This window comes from Lissotriton helveticus, chromosome 1_1 (genome assembly GCF_964261635.1).
Source record: "Lissotriton helveticus chromosome 1_1, aLisHel1.1, whole genome shotgun sequence".
NCBI lineage: Eukaryota > Metazoa > Chordata > Amphibia > Caudata > Salamandridae > Lissotriton > Lissotriton helveticus.
In genome coordinates, this window is record NC_136057.1 from 381,608,601 (window position 1) to 381,633,292 (window position 24,692).

The window sequence follows — 24,692 nt, forward strand, 5'->3', positions numbered from 1 at the left end:
GTACGCGCATCAGTGGGGGGATTACGGAGGGTTTTATACATGTTTGATATGTTCTGTTATTCACGTTTGCTACCTGATTATTTGTGAATCTTTTCTCGACAACCAATGGTACATGCGCACCGATGCAACCAAGGACTCTATAGGGCAACGCCTGCACACGAACGCCTGGACTAGCAACTACCAAGATTCACATTCCATGGATGCTTAAGACTGCGATATACATATGGACTATTATGCCCATGCAACCCCTTTCTCTTCTCCCCTCTGTCTCACCCCCCCTCTCTTCTGCATTGAGCATGCTTTGGAACAGCACATTTTGTCATCTGTCTTGTTATGTTGCTTAAACCGATCTACGACATGTTTTGTCATTATGTAAGAAACTACATTATGTGTGAATTGTATGAGCCTGAAATGCCCAACAATACAAAACTATGTAATCGTTGAGATGTTTTTCTGTGGAAAATTAATAAAAACAGATAAAAAAAATGAAGGGGTTGGAATAGGAGTGTTAGGGAAAATTAGCCACACCAATGGGTTGATTCATCCAGATCTAACCCTCCGGGTGAGAATTTCTCCAATTTGGATTTTGGAAGAATAGTGTTTTCTGAGTCAAGAATATGTCACACTTTGGAGAAAGTGGTCATACACCTGGGTATAGCATTCATAAGGACTGCACCTGCTGCGCACTTTGGAACAGCAGCCCTAAGTATTTTGCCTAGCCTAAAACGGATTAAGGAGGGATTTCCTGAAAGCAACAGGTACAAAAGAGCTACAAGATATCCCTACCTAACACTACAGTGAATTGAATGTGACCAATCACCGAAAACAGCATCTGATCCTCAGTTAGTCCTTCCTGGGGATGTAGATGATGCTGATATAAGCTTCGATATTAGATGAAACAGTCATACTGGGGAGAGGATGTAGCCTTGCGGTTACAGCTGTCGACCTCGAAGCTGGGGAACCCAGCTCGAGTCTCGGCAACGACACTCATCATCCTGTGATTCTGGGCACATCACTTAATCTTCCTGTGCCTAACAAAAAATGAATGTTACCGTCTGTAACGAAACTGATGCTCTTGTAAAGCACTCTGATACCCGATGTCTTGAGTCTAGTTTGCGCTATATAAAACTCTTTTTAAAAAATTACTGTAACTTCAGCTAGGTTTTACAGTTCTACATCACAGCTGATGCAATATTTTGACAGTGGCCAAACTGTGGCACTCAGTGGCAGCAGGGAAAACGCTAGCTGTTGTGAGCGTTTCTCCTATTCTGCGTAAGTGCCCTTTTACCTCCCAGTTCCTAGGTATGATTGACTATCCATCCGATGTTTATCTTGCTGATTAATACACAGAACAGGACCTATAAGCTCTGTAATGCTTCAATACTGTAATCACAAAATCATAATGGAACAGGAGCAGTTTAATCAAAAACTTTGCGAAATGCTAAAGGGTGATCAATAAGAGCTTTCCTGTCTGTTGTTGATAATGCGTTCGTGAAAATGAAGGAAAGACCGATGAAAGGAGGATCTCATGGCATAACAGTCATCGCCAAAGTCAATAGGTCTGACTTTGGCAATCTGAAAATTATTTTGATTACCAGCATAAGCCACACAAATAGAAATAACATGCCACGTAAAGGCCATCTGCTTACAGTGAAGGTTTTAAGTTTAAAGAAAAATAACCATCATATATATTTTTAACAGAACTTTACTGGAGATTCCTAGGAGGTCTAAAAAATAGTTTTAGTGTTCTTGCATACCACAGAAATCTTTTTCTTTTTGGCGCAATGAAAAGGACTATTCTAACTACATGGCATAGCATAAAACATAAATAGATGCCTAAAATAATTTGAAAAAGGAATAACGAATGAGAAGTACTCTACTTTTTAGGCAGATATGCACGTGTGATCAATAAAAATGTAGTCTCTCACAGTTAACAGCACCTGCAGCTGAATGGGAATGGCCTTCCCACATGCTATATGTTGTGGTGAGCAGAATGACAGTTGAACAGACCAAGTGATGAAGCTGGCTACCTCAAAGACCCACGGAGGGGTTGATTCCGATGTCAGTCGCAAGGGCTCCGAATTGGGTTTGGGTTTGCTGAATCCGATTCGTAGCCCTTTTTCTCCTACCCCTATCTTCAATGGCAGCCTGTGACCCTTATTCCGATCTCGTTCACAAAGCATACTGACCGAATCGGTACCGGAATGCTTTCCGTACGACTCGGATAGAGTGAGTCCGACTGAATGAGTACGATGCATCTGTATGTATCTGTATACAATTCGGTCAGACTCCCATTGACCTCAATGGAAGCCTGTGTTCCAAACGTGAACACGGGCTTCCATTGAAGAAAGAGATGGGTGAGGAAAACCTTGCACCCTGTGGCGGGCACCCAATCGTGCCTGCACACTGTGCATGGTTGGAAAGTGGGAACCATGGGTACCCCCATGGGCCAGATTTGGAGGGCTAAAGGTGAAAAGGGGCCTGCATTGGGCCCCCTAAGACCGATTCCGGCAGCTCTTTCATTCCAGGCAGACCCATTCAGAAAGGCTGTCCAAATCGGTCATTGTACTTGTTCGTTCGGAAACCAATTCCATAATACTGTACGAATCAGCTCCAGAAAAGCTTGACCTGTTTGAAAGCCTTTCGGAACTAATTTGGCCAGTCCAAACAGTTTCCAGTCATCATACTTGGTCATTCCAAACTGGGAACGAGTTGGTCAGAAACAAGGGTTCATGATCTGATTCGGCAAACTATAATCCAATTTCTGAGCCCTTCCGATCGACATTGGAATCGACCCCTAAGTCTGTAGCTATTTATATATTTTACTAGCAGCCCATCCCGACGTTGTCCGGATATGAATTGCTGCCGGCCAGTAGTATATTGTTTTGTAGGATTTCGTTTTGATAGCATTTCTTATCTGTGACAGGCCTGTGAAATGCTCCGATTCACAGTGCACTGCTGATGCACTTAAGAGTGCGCGTTCAGTAGTGTGTGAACTCGAGTTTCCCTACTTTATTATTCCTTGCAATATTATATAGCGTGAACTCGACAACATGGCATGAGCACAATTTACATTACAGAAGAACACATTCATTTGTGGTAGGCACGGGGAGACAAAGCGATTTGCCTGGAATCACAGGATATTGAGCTGATGCCGAGATTCGAACGTAGCTCCCCAGCTCTAAAGTTCGCAATTCTAGAACTTGTGGCGGGAGGTGTGTCTAAAACTGTATGTCGGTGCTGGCCATCAATGAGAGAGACCTGTGCATTTTTCAAATCGGTGGTGAAAAAATATGAGTATATTGCTGGAGATGTTGGCTGCCGTGCCACCAATGTACTTACCGGGGGAAGGTAAACACCTATTATTCCGCAACTTTCTTTCCGCATACCATCACTCCGCATACTTTCATTACGAAAGTACCATGACTCCGCAATGCCATTATAACGCATGCCATTACATTTTATATGCTTTTACCACGCATACATTTACAACGAAATTCGTTGTAAATGCATGAATGGTAAAAGCATGTTTTTTCTAAATGTTTGGATAAGGTAAGTATGGGTATAGGGGTATATGTTTTGGGGTACTGAGGTATATGTTTTGGGGTGTTTGGTTATTTTAAGTGTTCAGATATAGTTTTGGGGTACAGGGATAGTTTTAGGGTTCAGGGGTAGGTTTGGGTTTTGGGGTACAGGGGTATTTTAAGGGTTCAGGGCTAGGTTTGGGTTTTGGGGTAAAGGGGTATTTTAGGGTTCAGGGGGTAGGTTTGGGTTTTGAGGTACAGGGGTATTTTTAGGGTTCAGGGCTAGGTTTGGGTTTTGGGGTACAGGGGTATTTTTAGGGTTCAGGGGTATGTTTGGGTTTTGAGGTACAGGGGTATTTATAGGGTTCAGGGCTAGGCTTGGGTTTTGGGGTACAGGGGTATTTTTAGTGTTTAGGGATAGGTTTGGGTTTTGGGGTACAGGGTATATTTATAGGGTTAAGATGGGTTAGTGTTTAAGAGTGTTGGGGTATTTTAAGGAGTAAGGGTGGGTTATGATTATGGGGTGCAGGGGTATTTAAAGGGAGCAGGGTGGACACCCGGAGCTGGAATGTACAGAACCTGGGAAGAAAAAACAATGAAATATTGGGCACAACGCTCGCTTTTTTTTCTTCGTAATCCCGCGCCCCGTACACGCCCACGCCCCCAGCACACGCCCACAGCACACGATATGAGACACGGCATGAAGGGCGGAATGTACCACATGCCCCCAGCGTTTGTCACGCCCCCAGCACACGCCCACAGCGCAACGCAGACACGCCCACAAGGGACTATTTTGCTGGCACAGTTCTTTTACCTTTTAAATGTATATGGTGAGCGTCTGCATAGCCTATGTCCTTCCGCTGCAACTGCCCTTTCCAACGCTGTATTGGGTGTTGTGATTGGTGATGTGGTTCCTGAGATTACCCGCCTCAAAGGTTTGGGCTCTCTCTTTATTATATTAGTATAGATATGTACTAATTTATTTGGGTTACATGCAGCTAGAGTAGCAGCTGGTGATGTTTCCAAGCTTGACCTAAAGATCGTGTAACATCATGATAACTGGGGTACAATGATGTGATTCTGATTAAGAAGACAGTCTCTACCTTGTTTTGTCGATTCCTTCTGAGGGACCAAATACATAGATTCTTCCACCCACTGAAAAGTAAAACAAACACCAACTGTTGATGCTAAGTTGTTCTGCTCAAAAGGCCTATTCAAATAATTATATGAAACTGGTTTGCTGCTGGTTCAGACTCAATTTGTTTTTCAAATAATCTGCTGGTCCCTCATTTACTATAGAATTTCTTTGCCGTTAAAAATTTACAACTGTGGCTTTCCCTAATGGTATTTCATATCTGACCTGCAGATAGCTGTGTGGAGTTCCAGAGAAACGCTTCTTCCTTCAATACAACAGCAAACAGCACATCACCAGTCATCGAATTTTGGGAGTAAGTGGGCTTTCATATGTCTGTAACGTATGGGAATATTGGCATTCACTTGGTGTTTGGCCTACTGAGGCTTTTCGATACTTGTAGGTATTAAATATTCTGTCACTTCACATTGCTGTATAGCTATTAATTTCACTGACTGACAATAAGAGGATAATGTCTGAAAAAAATAAGTGCAGGTGCCCAGTTTTTTCTTTACAGGCTGCCGTCCATCTTCACCAGTAGGTCTGCCCACTTTCTCTCATAATACTTGATTTGAGGTGCATGTCATCCCTCCTTCAATAAGAGATATTCAGAGCGGTTTTTACTGGAAGTATGTTGAGAAAATGGGGCAAAAACTGGAAAATTGGTCTTTTGTTGTGCTTTTAAGGACACAATTAGGCAGCTGTAGCCCATGCAGGCAAGAGCAGTGGGGCGGTGGGGTCAGGTGGTGGGATTTTGACTGACGATGAAGCGGAAAAATTAATTATTTATTTTAATTTCCCCTTTTCATTGTCCATCGAAATATCCCTCCAGCCGGTCCCACTGTCCCACTGTTCTTACCAGCATAGGCCATGGCTGCAATTAGGGTATAAATGCCGCTAGCAAACATTGGTACCAGTGAAACTTCGCAAACACAAGGAGATGATGGACTGAGCACTGAAACTTTTCAGACACTCACCCCCGTCACAGATCTGGGATGAATACATCATTGTTCTTTAGCTCACTTCGCCACCTCAGTTCAGACCCAGCTATATGCAAATCAGTCATGACCCTGTGCCTCATGGGAACAGTCCAGACCGAACTGCCAAGCCAGGTCTTACCTGAACCGGAAACAAGCATCATGGGACCGGTTTCGGGGTAACACCCCTCATCAGTCAGGCTAGCTTGAATCCACTGGCAAAGTGAGCAAGGAACCCACCTCTGAGCATACCCTGCCAACTTAGGGCAAACAAAGTATACACAAGTAGATGAGGGACAGAGTGCTGAAACTTCACCTTCTGCACTAATGATCGCATTGCCCATCCTCTCACTGTTAGGGAATCTTGGATGCAATGGCAAATGATGCAGCTGTTCCTTTGTGTATGGAAAGTGTGTACTGTTACCATAGATGTCCAGAGTGATTCAAGGAACCTTACACTATCCTTATCAATTTAACATGACTTATAATGAATGCCTTGCCAGGGATGTAGCTTCAGGAGGGGATTTTGATTGTAACTCCTCCCCACCATGCCAAATACATGCCTACTTGGTTTGGTAGTTGGGTCTGGAGGCCTTGAGTTTGGTCTACTGTGTCTGTTTTTTTTTCATTGTTCTGATTTAAGAGGTTTTAACTTGTTCATTTTTTTGAATCAGGAATTTATATATACACAGCAATAGGTTTAGCAAAAAAGTAGTAAAGCTGAGCCTACAGTAGTATTCCTTCAAAGGGTGCAAATTTACCACTTTTTTGCATTTTGCCAATAATGACAGTACTAAGCATATAAAGTTGTGCCAGTCTTAGGTTTCAAGGCATACCACTGGCAATCAAACATTCAAAAGATGACGGACAAATGCTTACCACTAGTCTAACCACTGGCAATCTCTCAGGGAGCAGTTCCAGCCCATTGTCTTTTACCAACTGTGCCACAATTGACAGAGGGCCAGATTTAGGGGTGTCTGACTGAATGACAGTGTGGCTGAAGACTTATACATCTGCCACCCTGACCTTATTCTCCCCACACTGTACCAGGCAAACATGACTGACATTCCTCAAGCTTTTCGAAAGTATTTTAATTTTTAGAAATGAACTCCCAAAGCACTAAAAGCTAACAAATAAATCCGAACATCATGGAGTTTTTTTCCCACGCTATGGGTCACTTTTCAGTTTTTACTGCTCCCCACTGCCTCCAGCCATCTCACCTCCCATACTAAATAGGGTGGATGATAAAAAAAGGTTTATCCACAATTCAGCTACTCCATCTGGTTGAAGGAGGAAGTTTTACGGCATTGCAAAAAAATATATAGCCCACGAGACTCAAAATTGGGTGAGAGGACCTTGAGTTTGGCAGACAGAGTACTCCGTCACTGTTGCAATGGAGTACTTTGTCCACTAATCTCCAAATCAGCCGTAAATTAGTATTGACACTGCTCCTCATGGGAAGTTTCCATCACAAAACTTGGGGGCATATTATCAAGAGAACGGTGTCAAAATTATCGCCAGTTTAGCGGCAGAAAACTGCTGCTAAAGCGGCGATAATGTGCTTGATAATATGCCCTTGAGAATTCCCATAGAGGCCGATGTTCTGGGGTGAACATGGGTTTCTATTGGAATTCTCCAGGGCATATTATCAAGCCCATTATCGCCGCTCTAGCTGCAGTTTTCTGCCGCTAAACCGGCGAAAAATTCTAACACCGTTCTTGATAATATGCCCCTCGGTTATCTCACATATTCACTAAGCATGGGCTGAAAATTCGTTCCGCTTGCGCAATTGCGAATTTTTGGCAATTTCGCGATCCACGAATCGCGCGAAATTGGCAAATAATTACCAATTTGCGAAATGGCGAATTTCTTTGGTTGTTCGCGCTTCAAAAATACAATCTATCGAGCGCGGTGTTGACTTACCGTGATTCTGAGTTCGCCGAGTTGTTTTCCTCCCGGTTTGCGTGCGCTGCGACATTTTTGATCTGGCTGCATGGGTAACTTCCCGGTAGCCGCGGTAAAAAAAATCCTGCGAACTCGCAAAAATAAAAAAATACGCAATCTCACGAAAGATTGCGAACCGCGAGTACGCTTTCGTGCGAATTCGCGTACCACGAATTCGCAAAATTCGCCCATACTTAATTTTCACCCTACAGCAAACTCTTTGATTGATGGGAAATTTGAGGTCAACAGTCCTTGAAAAGCACTGACTAAGCTACGCCCCTGGGCTTGACGGTTTTTATTTTTTTAATAGTGAGGATCATAACATTCTATCACAGGTTTTAGCAGAGGCTGTGCTGCCACTGACAGTTTTAAGGTACTCCAGTAACCTTTGTCTTCCTGTTTCATTTATTTTAGATATTTATTTTTATGTCTGAAAAGCAGTAGCTGAAATAAGGTTGACGAAAATCACTGGGAAACACTTAAAGTGTCAGCAGCACAATGGGCTCTTTACATTTTCTTGTTTGTTCAGTGCTAATTCCTGGATATTTTAAGTTTTGCTGTGTCTTGGCCAGACCTATTGTTTACAAATGCACTGACTAAGCCACGCCCCTTGGCTTGACGGTTTTTATTGCTTCTTCTGCCCCTCTCCACTTTGTTTTTTTTTTAAATATTCCCCCACACTTGCTCCTTTGTTGCTCGCATATTCTTAGCGGTTTGGCATTCTATTCTTTCTCCGTTCTTATTTCTTTCCCTTTGTTGCCCGCCATGCTATTAGGTTCCAAATTAAAATGTTCTTATAATTTCAAGATGTCCACCCGTGAGCATCCTTAAGCATGAATGCACAGTGGGCAGCTAGGAATGGGTATCTATTTTTTTTAACAAAATTAATCAAAGATTGCCGCCACAGATAGGAATGGATCCTTCATGGACTTCTTTGAATAGGGATGTTAAAATGTTACAAATGCATTCAAAGATATTCAGTGTGGATGCATGCACATCTATGGCGAGCATCTTTGATCGCTATTTGTTAAACAGTACAAATAATTTTAAATTAAATTGAATGTGTCCGTCTGTAACGCCACTGGTGCTGCTCTCTGATACCTTCAGGTCAAGTTTGCGCTATTGATGTGCATGAATCCCCAACAGCCATCTTTGAATATGTTGGTAATATTTTAATTAAGATGAGTGCACATTTATTTCAGCTATCTAATCCAACTAAAGTCATTGAAAATGCCATTAGGATTCACTGTCAAAACCTATTGGCTTTCCTAATGAGAGATTGTGACGTGCAACTAAATGGGTCTCAGTCTCCTAAGTGCCTGTGGAGTCTGTGGAGTCCACCATCAACCTCAGTCGCAAATTAAATACTGCTTTCAGTGGTTGTTTTATATTTTTAAATGTATTTAATGTCATTTTAAAAGTTTGGCCCTCTAATGAACAGCAGTCGGAGAGGTACACTCAATTTCCTTAAAATGAACCAAATATAACAGTGCTAAATAAGGATAGTCTGTTTTAGAAAAAATTTAAAAAATGTACTTAAAAAATAAACCAACTAAACATTCATATACATTTTTACCAGGTTGACAAGTTACAAGGGAACAAATAAGAAACCTATATAATAGTGAGCAAATCATATATTAATGTAGGATGGTGGAATATTATGTGGTGATACTGGTTAGGCTACACCATGGAATACTATCACAAACCCCAAACATGGTCTTTGGATTCACACTAATAAATCGTTGATTCAGTTGTGGTAGTGCGACAAGGATCAGTCCGGCTTAACTAGAGAAACATGTGTGAAGTATTTCAGAGCACCAACATGGCTTAGTAATTGACACAAATCAAAAGAAATCCGACACCAATTTATAAAAATAAAGGAGATTTTTACATCTATTTAGACACCAAAATGAACATGATCAAATACAAATAACCAGAGTTATGGGTTTTAGAAGAAAACATAAATAACAGCAAACCTGCAGAAAGTGGCAGTGACAATCTGTTACTTGCAGGTCAAGTGGCATGGAAAATCAAACAGGATAAAGATGATGCTGTCCCTGGTCCAAGCCATGATAGTCAGTTCAATTATACCTGGCCCGTAGAGCCTGGCTGCAGAGTTATCCTGGCTGTCCCTGGTACTGAATGGAAGCCGCAGGAGAGCTGATTTTACTGCTTACATGGTGGTGCTGGGAAACAGGGTGTGAAAGATCAACAACGGGGCTGCTACTGTTGGAATGTCGGAATATGGTGGATCGAGTTCCATCTAGATGCAGCGTCGAGTGAAGCAGTCACGAGCTTGACTGGCGGCCAACAAGCCTTGACAGCAGGAAGCACAGCAGATGGTAAATTCAATGTGTGGTGATTCCAGGAGAACACGGTAGCCACCGGAACCTTTGTAGAGGGAAGGAATACAGTTCCCACATTTAACTAGACCATATGGATTTGGTCAATCACTCGGAGGGCCCAAAGGCCAGCAATTGTATACATTAGAGAGTTTTTTACCTGCAGGACGAGCCTTGATCAAGCAGTTCCAGGAGTGTTGCCACGGGTGCAGAGTTTCCCTCTTTTAGTTTGTGCATGTTCTGTTGTCCTCATCTTGAAACTCTTCTTTGTCCTCTTTGATGCAGGTTGGATCAAAAGTGAGGTTGTGGTGTCAGGGGTGAGCCTAACTCCTATTTTTAAGGGTGGTAGGGGTGTGGGTGCAAGTGGCTAATTGGCTAGTAGCCCCATTGGCTAATCTGCCCCTGATCTGACCATATCTTGGGGTGTAGGTCACCTTTTATACCCAGAACCCACTATTCTACCACTTTTAAAAATGTCAGAAGTCTTTCCGGGATGTACAAACCAGGTAGTCCATTCTAGAGGTGTGGATAGCCTTCTGGGGGAGTGCGCCTCCTGAATACCTAATTTACTACCTGTATGGGGGCAGATATGTCTGGAGTTGAGGGAGGGCTGTTTCCTCCTGTGGGAGGCAGCCGGGATACATATCAGGTGCGGTGTAGCATTTGAAGTTTGATGTGTCACTTCACTAGCCACCCTGAGAGGGAGGGAGTGTGGCCTCCTTCCTCTGCAGACCTTTGTTCCTGACTCCAGGGGGTGTTTACACTGTCTGGCAGGAAGTCAGAATCCTGTCTTGGTGGCAGCAGGCATGGGCTAGCACCCAGAGCAAAGGAAATCTGGGACAACCTCTAAGGCAGCCACCTGGGTGTATGCCATATCACCTTTAGCACAAGATTCATGTCAAAGATGAGGAGGCATGTTGTTTGATGCCAAACATGACTTATTGAGGCAGCACCATGATGGAGCTGGCAAACCCGGGTTTGCCCGGTTTTCAGCCTATATTATCCTGTAGACCGTCCATCACTTAAAGGGGCCGATTCCGATCCGGTAAAATCACCGTCCGTACGACTAGCATCCGGAGCCGTTTCCGTACGACTCGTACAGACGCCGTACGACCCGACGAGTACGATCCCGAACGGGGTACCAGGACGCGAGTTGTATGGTCCACGTCAGGTAAGGGCGATTCGTACGGAAAAGCGCACAATCACATACACACCATACGGCGCGTACACCCCATGATCGCAGGGGTACGCGCCGTACCCCTGCGATCATGGGGGGTTCGTGCCGTACACCCAGCGTACATGGGGTACGCACCGTACACCCAACGTACATGGGGTACGGTGCGTACCCCAAGTACGCTGGGTGTACGGGATGTACCCCCCATGATCACAGGGGTACGGTGCGTACCCCTGCGATCATGGGGTGTACGCGCCGTACCCGGGGGGGGCGTTCCGTACCTGTTTCGGGGCGAACTCTGCTTTTACGGCTGTTTTCAGCTCCCGTAGGAAAAGGGTCGTACGGTGCGTACCCAACAGGAATCGTACTTGGCGGGTCGGAAAAATCAGCCGCGAACCGTACAGATGTCGCGTACAGCGGGTTCCGAGGGAGAGTCGTACGGGGATTTTATTCGTACGGTCCCTGTACGATTCGTACGGAGTACGGCTCCTGGTACGGATCGTACTTTGTCGTTTGTACGGGGGACGTTGCAGGGTAAAATGCTCCGAACGGCAATTCGGAGCGCTTTTTACCGGATCGGAATCGACCCCATAGTCTTGTATAATGGTAAAGGTCACTCTAAGGTCATCTAAGCTTGCACTCATATGTATTCACTCTTAATGTATTATGTAATGCACCCTGCCTCCTGGGCTGAGGAGGCCTTCCTAAGGGGTGATTGACATATATTATAGATAGTGCTTGACCTTGGAACACATGGTGAGGGCAAAGTCGAATTGGAGATTTTTGCATTGCTCCTGCAGTCCGCAATGGCAGATCTGCGGTCAGTAGTTTAATTGGGTCACTAAGGTTGGCAAAATTAGTGCTGTATGCTCTGAGGACCCCTTTACCACCCATGCCCTGGATACCACTGCCACTATATACTTTGTAATTGTAAGGGGGTAAAGTCCTTGCTAATTGGGATTACAAAGTCATACATATCAGGTTTAGGGAGAGAGCACTCGTGCTATGGCCTGGTTAGCAGGTTTCAGTGCATTGTCAGAGTTGAAAACTAGAATCTAGTAGTTCAAATGGAGGCTAGAAGTAGGAGGACATCTGCAAAAAGGTATGTTTTCCTTCAAGTAGTTTAACCTTTTCGACGCTCATGACGAGCTGAGCTCATCATCAGCCAGGGCGCTCCAGTGCTCATGACAACCTCAGCTCGTCATGGCCCGTGGAACGCTCAGGTGCGGGGAGAATTCCCCTGCTGTGCTGAGCGTTCCACGGGAGCCAATGCACCTGTGACGAGCTCAGCTCGTCATGAGCACCGGAGCGCCATAGCTCATGACGAGCTGAGCTTGTCATGAGCATGGGGGCGTTGTGCGCGCCCCCTCCCCTCCAGCACAGCGGGGGAATAACCCCCGCAGCGAAGGGGTTATAGATCTTTCTGAACACAGAAAGAATGAAGAGTAGACTTCTGAATCGGAGGAGTGGTATAGCAAATATAGTAAGCTTGTACCAAAAAGGCCTGTTTTTGAACTATGGTTTGGGAATCTTTTATACTTCATTAGAATCAATTCTAAGCAGATTTAGACTTCAGACTTTTAAGGTTTGGGCTCATTACACATTTTGTAAATCCTAGATTTCTAATGCTTGTCTATGAGGGCAAGAGTTATTTTTTTTAATGAGCCCCAATATAAGGGGAAACAGCCTTTACAATGAGGTCTTTACCACACAATGCATTTACCACGCAGCCTCCACCAGATTGTATGACAGAGGCATGCATGGATAAACCACGCATGCCACTACCATGCAGACTGAACCATGAATGTGTCTTGTCCATGCATTCCTTTACCATTCATGACATTGCTACGTAATTTTGTCATAAAGGCATGATTGGTAAGGGGGTATGTGTGGATAAGACCACCACTACCCCGACCAACGCCACCCACCCTAAACCCTAAAATTCTTTCCCCCATAGGCCTTAAACCTGCCCAGCACTTAAAACTACCACTTCCCCTTCCCCTGAGACCTAAAACTCCAACTCTACTATAAACAACCCTGACAACACATGTGTGTAGTTAAGGCAGGTCCGGGGTTCTGGCAAGCATGTGGTTGCGCTTGAATTGGAACGGCACCAGTGGCTTTACCCTCATTGTTCCGCTCATTTCCCCTTTTACTATACAGGTAAGTACCACGTAGGTAAGTATTTGCACCTTTACCATGCATGCCTTTGCCATGCCGGTAAATATTTTGTAAAGTAACATAATTATTATATTAAAAATGGCTTAGGCTTAGGTGTGGAGAATGTTATAGGGATGTAAAAGTATTTTTAAGGTTTAGGGACAGGTATTGGTAAAGGGAGGTAAAAGTAATTTTACAATTGGGTGGGTGTTGGTAAAAGAAAGTAAGGGTAATTTAAGTGTTTAGAAGTAGGTAGTGGTAAAGGGAGGTAAGGGTACTTTTAGGGTTGTGGGGGGAGTAGTGGTATAGGGTGGTAATGGTAATGTTAGTCATTAAAGGGTAATTAATAGGTTAAGGGAGGTAAAGGTTGGCAGCACTTCAGGACTGTGACCGAAAAACTAAAAGTGGAATACATTAGGTACAGATGGACATACCCTTTTGTCTTCACGTTTGAGTTCAGTAACAAAGCTCCACACGTTACAGACCTGAAGGAAGCGATGGAACTCCTGGGACTGCCACTGCCTGACCCAGGGACCAGCTGCGATCAGGTGGCGGGATCTGGCGTAGACACTAGACGGAAGAATCAATGGCAAACCCCACGGAGGGAGCGAAACCTGACGAACTAGCAGAGATAAGGAAGATCCCCCCTCTTTCATGCTCTGGCTCTCCCCCACCGCTTTCCCTATTGCATTCTTTATCTACTTCCTCTGTTCATAGCCCCTGTCCCCTGAATCTCTCTTCTAGACCGCTACACCACCTAGCCCCCTGTGCCCTTTAACTAAGCACTCCTTCTCCCCTTGTTGGGGAAATATCCAATTATTCTACTCTGAAGTCTCAGGGATCCCTCTGAGAGAGTCCACAGCGCCACAGGAGCCACTCACAGTTGAGGTTCACAGTTGAGGTATGGTATGGCGCCCCTTGCCAAAGCACTCCCTCTCCCCTTTTTGGGGAATGATCCAGTAGGTAGGCCTTGGAGTCTCGGAGACCCCTCTGAGAGAGTCCACTGCGTAAAGGGAACCTCGCACAATGGAGTTGGGGGAATTATACCATTTCCCCTGGGATCGCTGCTTACTGGACGTTGGACGCAGCTATTACTCGTCCACCGGTTTGTGTCCCCGTCACCCTCCCCCTCTTCTTTCATGCTGTGTCTCTCAGCCTCCTCCCTTTCCCTCCTTCTTTCACTGTCTACTTCCCCTGCTCCTACCCCCTCTCCCCAGAATCTCCCGCTTACCTGCTTTTTCCCTTATGCATATGTCCTTATTGTTTATCTCGACCTAACATGTAACTATGTACCTATGTTCTAATAACTGTGTAACCTTTGTAACGATGTAACCTGCAACTATGGTCTGATACTCATGTAAAGTGCTCTAACACCTCTGGGTATAGCCAGCGCTATATAAAACCTTTCAAATAAATAAAGGGTAATTTTAGGGGTAGGCAGTGGTTAAGCGTGGTAAGGGTAAATCTAGGGTTTATGGTTGGACGATAGTAAAGGGAACTAAAGGGAAATAACTGTGATATTAGGGTTTAGTAGTGGGTCCCCCTAACATCAAAAAATATATTTGGAAAACATTTATATTTATGAGGTTATAATTACCTTGTATATACTTACCATGTGTGGTAAAGGCAAGCATGGAAAAGCCTTTCTACATGGTAAAGGCTGTGTGGGAAATGCATGCGTGGTAACAGCATGCACTGTAAAGACATACATTCAATATGTCACATTTAGTTTCATTGTATAGTTTCTTATGTAGATGCTCTTGAAAATTGACATTGCTGGAACTAAGTTCAAAATTCAGTTATAGATTAAACAAAATAAACTCAAACAGAAACCTAAAATAGTAACCAATTGGTAAAAACGTATAGAAGGGGTGCTTGATCTAATTTCCATCCTGTGACTATCCGAACATCTTAAGGAATAGCAAATTACAAAGGTGACAAGACGCATTTCAGAATTTACAAAAAAAAGGACATTTCAAATATTGAAATGAGAGGATTTCACAGCTGTTACTCTAGTTTGAAAAGTACCTGTCACAGCCAAAGGGACAAATCTCATCACCAAGTTCAGTGGGTTCTGAGTAATTTTAGCCTTTTGTGCAATATGGGTCAAAAAGTTCTAATGAGAATCAACGAGTAACTCAAATAAACATGGCTAAAGTTATGTTAACTGTACCTATTTAGCTCTAGATAGGCAATGCATCTTGTTAAAAGAGTATAGGAGAACTCACAAATTAAATTAAGATGCGCTAGTACAGCAGTGGACTGAAAATGATCCCAATCTAAACAAACTTAAAGGAATGAAAGTTAGAGAAGAACATGCACTACTTTTTAAAGAGAGAACTATCTGAATCTAGTCAGATTTGTCTCCACTTAGAGTATATGAGGAGAGAAGTCTATTATTATACTGGTGCACTTGCAGAAGCTCTGTTTCCATAAGTGACAGCTCTTAGTTTTGGTACTTGAAGTAGATCTTGCTTAGCAGAGTGAAGACTATGCCAAGGGTGAACCAACTGCATTAGATTCCCAGAATAGGTGCTGCTGGTTTAGACTGTCCAGTGGATGATTGTCAAAGCCTTGAAGGTGATCTTATGTTAAACAGGCAGACACTACAAAGATTTTGTAGCAGAGTGATACTGTGGTAGCTGTTCAGTCAAAGAATCCCTTTGGCAGCTGTGTTTTGTATTTTACTTAGACTTCAAAGAGGCGCAGCTTGTGCTAAAAGATAAATGGTACTGCCATAGATAATACAGAAAAGCAATGAGTCATTTACTCCAAAAGAAAACACGATGAATATGTACAATCTGTCCTTAACAAAATCCCTCTGGCCTGTCTTAAACGGTGCCAGATAAACCCACTTCAGAAGGTCTACTAATCAAGATGGAATAATTGATGGTATCAAAGGCTACTTAACCCCTCCCTCTCGAACTTTCTTGCTGTAATTGAGATAGTTGCCTGTAATTCTGTCCTTGATTGGATTTGTCTGCTAAAATCTGAAAATGAGTTACGGACTCTAGGTGTATACTACAGATTGCGGCATTTAAAAACGCTTGTTATCATCACTTTAAGTTTCTGACCTGCACCGTTCCTCAATAGAAATTTTTACAGAAAATAACGGTGGTCAGTGTTTTGTCAATTTTAAATCATTTCTTGTAAAAACATGATTTGAATTTGTCTTAATAAATGTTACCTAAATATAAAATATAGTCAATATTATCAAATACAGTAATGATTTCGTAATCAGTTCTAACAAACCAAAATGTAAATTTTTTTTTTAATAACAATATGTTTATTCATTTCTTTATTTTTTAAACATCATGTCTTTATTTCTAAATTATAAAAACATTTATTTGAAAACAATGGCATCATTTGTAACATTTTAAAAGAATAAAATACTATAGTAAAATATTAATAAATTCCCACACTCTCCTATTATAGTGTAGGGACTAATTTGTCTTTCTTTAATTTTCATTACTGGGGCAATATTGTTTTTGAGCGGATGGTGTTCAACCATACTTTTCCTCATTTATTTGAAGATTACAAGGAAGAATAAAAGCATGGGTAAATAAATGTACATTTTATATGAATCTTCACATTAATGTACAGTTTATCATAAGGACCGTTTAAGCGGGGTAAAATATTTGCAGAGCGTTTGTAATTGTTTTCTTTGTGTTGGTATGTTTTTTTAGCCCACTCAGGTCGCTTGAGAGTACGTGCACCACAAGCTGAATTAAGAAGTTTTGGATTTTACCTTTTCAATTTTTTATGTTTTAAATTGGTGCTTGTGTCTTGTTTTTAAGAGTGGGCATTAGAAGTAGTGAAAATTGCAGTGTTTTAATTGGTTCCTTTCACACATTTTTATTAAAATGATATGGTGAGAAAAGATGTTTCTTGTAGAAAGGGCGATGCAATGTTTTTAAAATCTGCTTAAAAAATATCCCTTTTGTGTGCTTACTCATTTGTAACACTGAATTTTTTGTTTAATTTTTAAAACATTCCAGATTTTTGAAGGGTTCTTTTCAACAAAGAAATACTTGTGAATTAATTTCGAGGGTTAGTTGAAGGGTGGCAAAATATTACTAACTCTCGAAAAAAGAAAGCAACTGCTGGTAGGACAATTGATATTGTAATAATAAACATTTTAAAGTGTAGCCGAGTGTAAATTGTATTTAATGTAGGCAGGAGACTAAATGAAAACAAAGAAGAAAGGTTAATATTTTTTTTTAAAGTGTTCAGAAATTAGTAGTGGAGAATGTAGACAATGTTTTCTAAATAATATGCACAATAAATATTCTAAAATGTAGGGAAAAGTTGCTCTTCCATCTATTTTGTGTTTTTTAGAAACATGGGATTAAGGACTACTTGAGAAAAGGTTTTTCAAACTTTACAGAAAATGATAACATTTCAGATTAGCTTTCACAGTAGCAAAGGAGAAACATTTAAGTCAGCCCTCAATGTCTATGTTATGTAAGTTGCAACCAACATCCGCAGCGGTCCTCTCTCCTCCTTGGTGGAAAGCGCAGGGACGCCCCTTTGCTGGGGCAGCCGAGCGCTCTAGAAAACTATATAACATAACATAACATAACAATGCATTATTATTTCTTGCATGCCCCTGAATAAAATTTATTTTGTCCACATGTTCAAAGGGTACAAACGCAAATACGGACTTTTTTTTAAATGTGAAATGTTTTTACTGTCTGACATTAAATACCGTGATAATGAGTTTTTAATAAATTTTGTGCCAAATTAGCATTGAAAAAGGAAAAAAAATATTTGCATTTGTATACTTGGGTACAGTTTGCTTATTGTTGAAACCATAGCCAATCCAAAATAGATTACAATTTTTTGCAGTACTATTGTTCATGGTTTTTGATGTACTCCCCATAGAAATTAAATCAATCAATCAGGTAAAATACGTTTTATTCGGTTGCTAAAATTAAAAAAACATGAAAGCAAAACGCCATAAAATAGTACATCAATTAAAAATCCATCATCAATAAATGCAGAAAAATAATTCAATTTAAGGCTCTATGCATTGCACACAAAGCAAAATATGCAAAAGGCCCACACATCCTAAGTCACCTTGCTAAACCATACAACAATGGGAGACTGATAAGATCTAACAATCGCTGCCTCCTGGCCATTCCCAGAATTAAAAGAGCGAGAGATGGAGGCGGACTGTTTGGTTATCTTGTATCTAAGCTCTGGAACGCCCTGCCTAGTCACCTCAGATGCAACAGCAATCATTTACGTTTCTGGAAGCAACTGAAGATGTACCTTTTCCCTTGAAAGCAATGAACTTTATTCTCATGATTTCTGTTAGTGCTTAGAAGCCTATCTCTGTGTACCATAACATAACTTACCGTAACATATAAGCACCAGCATAGTCCCCCTAACAGTATTCAAGCCAACCAATGCATTAATGTATTCTTCCGTTGATAGAACCTCTCTGAGGTGTACAGAAGAAATTGGGGCATGTTACCCAGAACTACGACATACAGTGTATCATCAGTGGTTAGGTTAAGAATCACAGGTTTAAAGATGAACAAACTCAACTCATGATTAGGGGTGTAATATTGCCGGCCCTAGACGTGAGAACTTGCATTGAATCCTTCTTCCAAGCGCCACCACCACTATGCACTCCTATCCCTAATGGTGTCAGTGGGCTTTGCCTTTACCCTGGTTAGTGAAAGGACCAGTAGGGACAGCAATACCCTGGGCCCTCATCGATTTAACATTTGTTGTCCTTAACGAGTTTTGTAAAGTCCACAACTTGTCAGCAGAGGCTGGACAGTTGGGGACAGGAATGGGAGCAGGAGTTCCAACAGTTTGCATCAACTGGTTTTCTTTTGAAAGTTCCACTCACTTTGCTACTAAACACTGACATATAGGCTTTAATTCAGCATCCAAAGCTCCATTTATGGTGTCCCAGAAGGAATACATTAAAGCTACCATGTTATACTTCTCCATAAGGAGAGCGTCATTATCCCTAGGTAGCTGATCACAATTGACCAAAGGATGCTTGGATTTACCACTGGCTCATCCTTCCTCTTTCCACCCACTCTAGATCCCTTTTTCAAATCTATCAGTGCAGCAGGTTCCACCTCACCTGATTGGCAAGGTCACGAGTCCTTAAGGACGGGGAGGCCTCCACAACAGAGGATGCAGATATAGAATCCTCATGGCCTCTACCCAACAAAGATGGAATTATCTTAGGATCCAGGCCCAGATCTGAACCAGCAGGCAGAGACACAACGAGTAAGATAAGAGGCAGGGAGGATGAGGGAGAAAAAGATAGTCTACGGCCAGTCACCTCAATTTCCTTATCAACGATACCCACAACACATTGTAGAAAGGCATCCATGGTAGTAACGTGTTGGTAGAGGCCTTCGAATCACCAGCGGATCCCGATGAGCAGCCCCCAAACTTGTCTACCAAATATCCCAATGCCTGGGAGCTCCCTGCTCTGAATGAACTGTGTTAAATAGACAGCCCTTCGAATTCCGGGGGGGAGGAGCTTGGCGGGCATCCGTGATGGCCGCGTGAGCACAGCGCTCTCCGGACCCCCGCCACTCCCGGCATGATATCCTGAATGTATCCTGATTAATTACGAGGACTCTTGTAGAGGAACCTGGGCTGATCTTAATACTGCTTTTGGATTTCGAATCGGACCAGGGGCACCGAAGCTACGTCGACTCGAACTTTCGGGGCCCGCCCTGTGGTGCGCCCGGGACTTGGTGAGGCACTGTTGCCGTGTCTGAGTTGAACAACAGCGGCAGGGGGGTTCGACTGGTGGGTCCCCCTCTTAACTTTCGGTTTCGATTTTGACTCAGACTTCGTCTTCCAGCGGAGGTGTCTGGCTGGTGTTTTGATCAGAGGCGCAGGGTTGCAGTCGCACCTCCTGCCTGCTTTGTGCCCTTCCAGGCCGGCTCACACCTTGAGGTGCCTTTGCGGCTGACTTTTGGCTCCGGCACCCTGTCTTCCTGCGGCCATTTTTACCAGGTCGCGTGGGTCCCTCGGGGACGCTGTTTCCACTATGACTGGCAGAGGGGACCAAGAGAGGCGAAAGACCAAGACGCCCCTTCGCGGGGGCCCGGTCCAGTCGAATATCATGGACCGGTACACACAATCGAAGGGGTCCCCGGGAGCCGCCTTGCCTGGCCCAAGTGCAGTGGGGCACCCTTTGGAGGCTTCGGCGGAGCCGTCCCTGCAAGACATCATGGGCGCCATCTCTGGCATGAGGGAAACCATCGGCCAACAGTATGAAGCCCTGGCCCACAAAATCGATACTGTGGCTATTGACGTGAACTTGATTAGGGCCGACTTATCTAAAACCAATGAGAAGGTGAAATCATTGGACCTCAAGTCATCTAGCCTCACGGCCGACGTCTCGGAAATACAGACGGAGATTGGCTACCTCAGAAAGGCGAATGATTTTATGACTCAGCGCTTGGAGGATTTTGAAAACAGAGCACGGCGTTGCAACGTGCGTTTGGTTGGTGTTCCGGAGAATCCTGATCCACATTCTGTTGATCTCCTGGTTGAGGACTTGATTCAAAACTACCTTTCTCCATCTGGATTGAGCGAATTCTTTGCGGTGGAGCGTGCCCATCGCGTTCCGGGTGGCCAGGGCAAGCCGGGCGCCCCGCCGAGGCCCATTGTCGCAAAACTTTTTCACTATAGGGACCGAGACGCTATCCTGCAGGCCTCATGAGTTAAGGGCCCGGTGGCCTTCAAAAAAATGCTAAAGGGTGAACTTTATTCCTGATTTCTCACAGCTTGTAAAGAGACAGCGTATGGGCTTCCGTGGAGTCAAGAAGCGTCTTCGGGACTTGGGTCTGAGATACGCCATGCTTTTTCCTACCAGGCTGCGAGTTGAGTACAATGAACGGACCCTTTTCTTTGATCGGCCTGATTCGGTGAATGACTGGCTGGACTCTCTGCCGGACCGGCCTAATTTGACTGAGCCCACCGAGCACCCGGGTGGTGCCGAGGGTGGTGTAGAGAGCTGGACTTACTGTCTGAGCCCCTGTTTCCGTGTAATGTGATTCTTCCTGGGTTCTGTACTTGAGCGCCTCCATTTTCTGTGTCTTCTTTCTCTCTTTATCTCTGTCGGGACGGCGGGTGGGACAGGGCCTTTTCCTCCTCCGGGGTCTTTTTGTAGAACGGGGGTTTCTGGGCGACAGGCACACTGCATGTTGGGGTGGCTTTTTTGCTTATTGCAGGGGTGCAGGGTGGGGGGTGTTTTCTTGGTTGTTGGGGGGTGGATTGGTGGGGTGTTTGGGGTTCGTGTTTTGTTTTTTCAAGGCGATTCTATCTTGATAATGGAATTTTCAGTGTCATGCTCATTGGGGGATGGTTCCTGCATCACTTTGTGGGATGGGGGGTAGCGGGTTGAAGTTTATTTCATGGAATGTCAATGGTCTAGGGGTTCGTATAAAGCGGGGGGTGGTGTTGCGTTGCCTGCGACGCTTGTCTCCCGATATTGTCTTTCTGCAGGAGACACACCTAGTGGGTAATTCTTGTCGTGCAATGAATAGGTGGGGCTATCGTCTTGTTGCGCATTCAGGGTTTACTACGGGTTCCAGGGGGGTGGGCATCCTTGTCCGGGCTTCCCTTCCCCTTGCGATAGATGATGTAATCCTCGATGATCGGGGCGTTATGCTGTCCTCGTGGGACGATATGAGGGCCGTACCCTTTCTCTGTTCACAGTCTATGTGCCCGCCGGCTTACAGACCTCTACCTTCTCCGATTTGGGCCGAGTGCTGTTGGGTCTCCCTGATGGTGCTCTTTTCATGGCTGGTGATTTTAACTCTGTTCTCTCCGGTCTGAGTGACCGTTACCCCCCTAGGGATACTCCTTCGGCCCAATTGTGGCTGGGTGGCTTTTTGGATACTTTTGGTCTGGTGGACTGTTGGAGACTTATGCACCCCACTCAGCTTCAATACACCTTTCATTCTGGGGCCCATGGGAGTTTGTCTAGACTGGATTACTTCCTCATGCCAGCTGCACAGTCATCGGCTGTCCGGGAGATTAGACACCTTCCCCGGGGCATCTCGGACCATTCTCCGCTCTGGCTTTGTTTTGACGTGGGGGTGGAGGCGGCGGGCCGGGTGGCTCCTATCAACCCTTGGTACCTGACCTCCCCTGAGACCCGTGGTCTATTGATTAAGTCCCTGGACAACTACTTCCTGGACAACGAGGGCTCTGTCTTCTCTGCGGTGTCCCTTTGGGAGGCTTTTAAAACAGTGATTCGTGGGCAGGCCCTGTCTCTCATTGCTGAAACCAAAAAGGCGAGGAATCGGGAGGTGGTGGATCTTGAAATGGAAATACTTGAGCTGGAGGCTGACTTGGAATCGAATGTTACTCATGACAAACTCCATGCCCTGGGTCTGAAGCAGTTTGCCTATAAGTCTCTAGTCACGGATGCGGCTAAAATGATGTTTCGAGAGCAACAGGGTCGTCTGTATGATGTCGGGGATAAAGCGGGTAAATTGCTTGCCTGGTTGGATAAGAAGGAGAGGGCGAATCGTGTAGTGCCTGTGATTCAGACTTTGAATGGTGTGAATGTGACTGACCCAGTTGAAATAGTGGACTGTTTTGCTGACTATTTTCGTGCGGTTTACTCCCCAGTGTCGGAACGGGATGCAGACGATTCTCGCCTCTTGTTGCGCGACATTGCTTTGCCCTGCCTCTCTGACCTGGAGCGGGTCTCTATGGAGGCCCTGCTCTCTACGGACGAAATAGCGACTGCTATTCGCTCTCTCCGTTCGGGCAAGGCTTTGGGCCCAACGGTTTGCCAATCGAGTTGTACAAACTGTGTCCTGATAAGATTGCGCCCTATCTTCGGACAATGTTCTCGGAGTCCCGTGAGCGAGGTACTCTCCCTTACGACCAACGCCTGGCTACGATTGTTGTAATTCCTAAAGATGGTAAGCCCCGGGATCTTTGTTCGTCATATAGACCCATCTCCCTGTTAAATGTTGAGCCCAAGGTTCTTGCCAAGATTTTGGCTACTCGTCTCCTAACGGTCATTAGTGACTTGATTCATCCGGACCAATCCGGATTTATCCCGCACCGTAACACAGCTCTTAATCTGCGTCGCCTCCACGGAGCCATCGCGAGGGCGGGGCTTCTGACGGAGCCGGCCATTTTGGCTTCGTTGGACGCCTCGATGGCCTTTGATACGATAGAGTGGCCCTACCTTTGGGCGGCTCTTGAGAAGTTTGGTTTTGGCCCGGGGTTTATTGGATGGGTGAAGCTGCTGTACACCGACCCCCTGGCGCAGGTTGTGGTCAATGGTCGAGTTTCTGTTCCCTTTTCCCTTGGTAGGGGGACCAGACAGGGCTGCCCCTTGTCTCCACTACTCTTTGCTCTCGCGTTGGAACCGCTGGCTGCGTGGCTTCGCTGGGAGCCTTCTCTCAAGGGTATACGTTGGTCCCCGGATTTTGAGGACCGTGTTTCGCTTTATGCAGACGACATTCTTCTTTACCTCACTTCCCCGCGTAAATCTTTAAATGTCTTATTTGATGTTCTCACCTCGTTTTGGCAAAAATTCTGGTTTGGTTATTAACTGGGCTAAATCCTGTGTCTATGTTATTTCGGGTGATCTGCCCCCATTGCCGAGTAGAATTCCTATCCAGGTTGTTCAGTCCGGGTTCAAATATCTGGGGATTTTTATTACACTGGATTCGTCGCTCCGGTTTGCACGTAATCTCCTTCCCCCGCTTCTTAGACTGAGGCTGGAAGTGGCCCGCTGGCGTAAATTACCCTTGTCTCCGCTGGGCAGGGCCGCCCTTTTCAAGATGATGTCCCTACCGTGATTCCTTTATGCACTCCAGAATTCCTATGACGATATCCCCGCTACTAATTTTCGAGAGGTTGAGAGTCTACTAAGGCAACTGATTTGGGACGGGCGTCCACGTATCGCCCTTGCGAAGCTCACCATTCCTTGGTATGACGGGGGCATAGCACTTCCTGATATTAGGAGATATTATTGGGCTACCCAGCTGTCTGCCATTAACCACTCAATGTATTCCCCGGGTCGGGACCCGGCCTTTGCAATGGATAAACTCCAACTGCCGGGTGGGGACTTTAATAGAGCGCTTTACTCTAGGTCGGCTGGGCGCCATCTTGCGGGACCTACCAGAATCACGGTTAGTGTATGGCGCGCTGCGAATGTAAGCCTGGGGTGGGATGAGCGAGTGACGCTTGCTACTCCGCTCTATGCATCTGAGCGTCTGGGATGTCTCTGGACGACGAAGGGGTTTGACCGCTGGGACATGATTGGAATTTGTAGAGTGGGTGATGTCTGTATGAATGGAGCAGTGAAGTCCTTCGAGGCCCTTCGGAATGAATATGAACTGAGTGATAGGGAATTTTTTAGATATTTGCAGGTCCGTCATGCCCTCGCTTCTGTTCTGACTTCTGGTGCCGCTATCC

General features: G+C 44.6%; 1 protein-coding gene across 2 annotated transcripts in view; it reads left to right on the plus strand.

Annotated features, from left to right (window-relative positions):
* The window catches only part of LOC144809462 (sodium- and chloride-dependent GABA transporter 2-like), a 1,234,427-nt gene that overhangs the window by 595,961 nt on the left and 613,774 nt on the right, over positions 1-24,692 (plus strand). For both annotated transcript variants that reach the window (XM_078673716.1, XM_078673715.1), the window contains exon 5: positions 4,891-4,972. In XM_078673716.1, the coding sequence (XP_078529842.1) occupies positions 4,891-4,972 (82 nt within the window). The remainder of the gene's footprint in view (positions 1-4,890; positions 4,973-24,692) is intronic.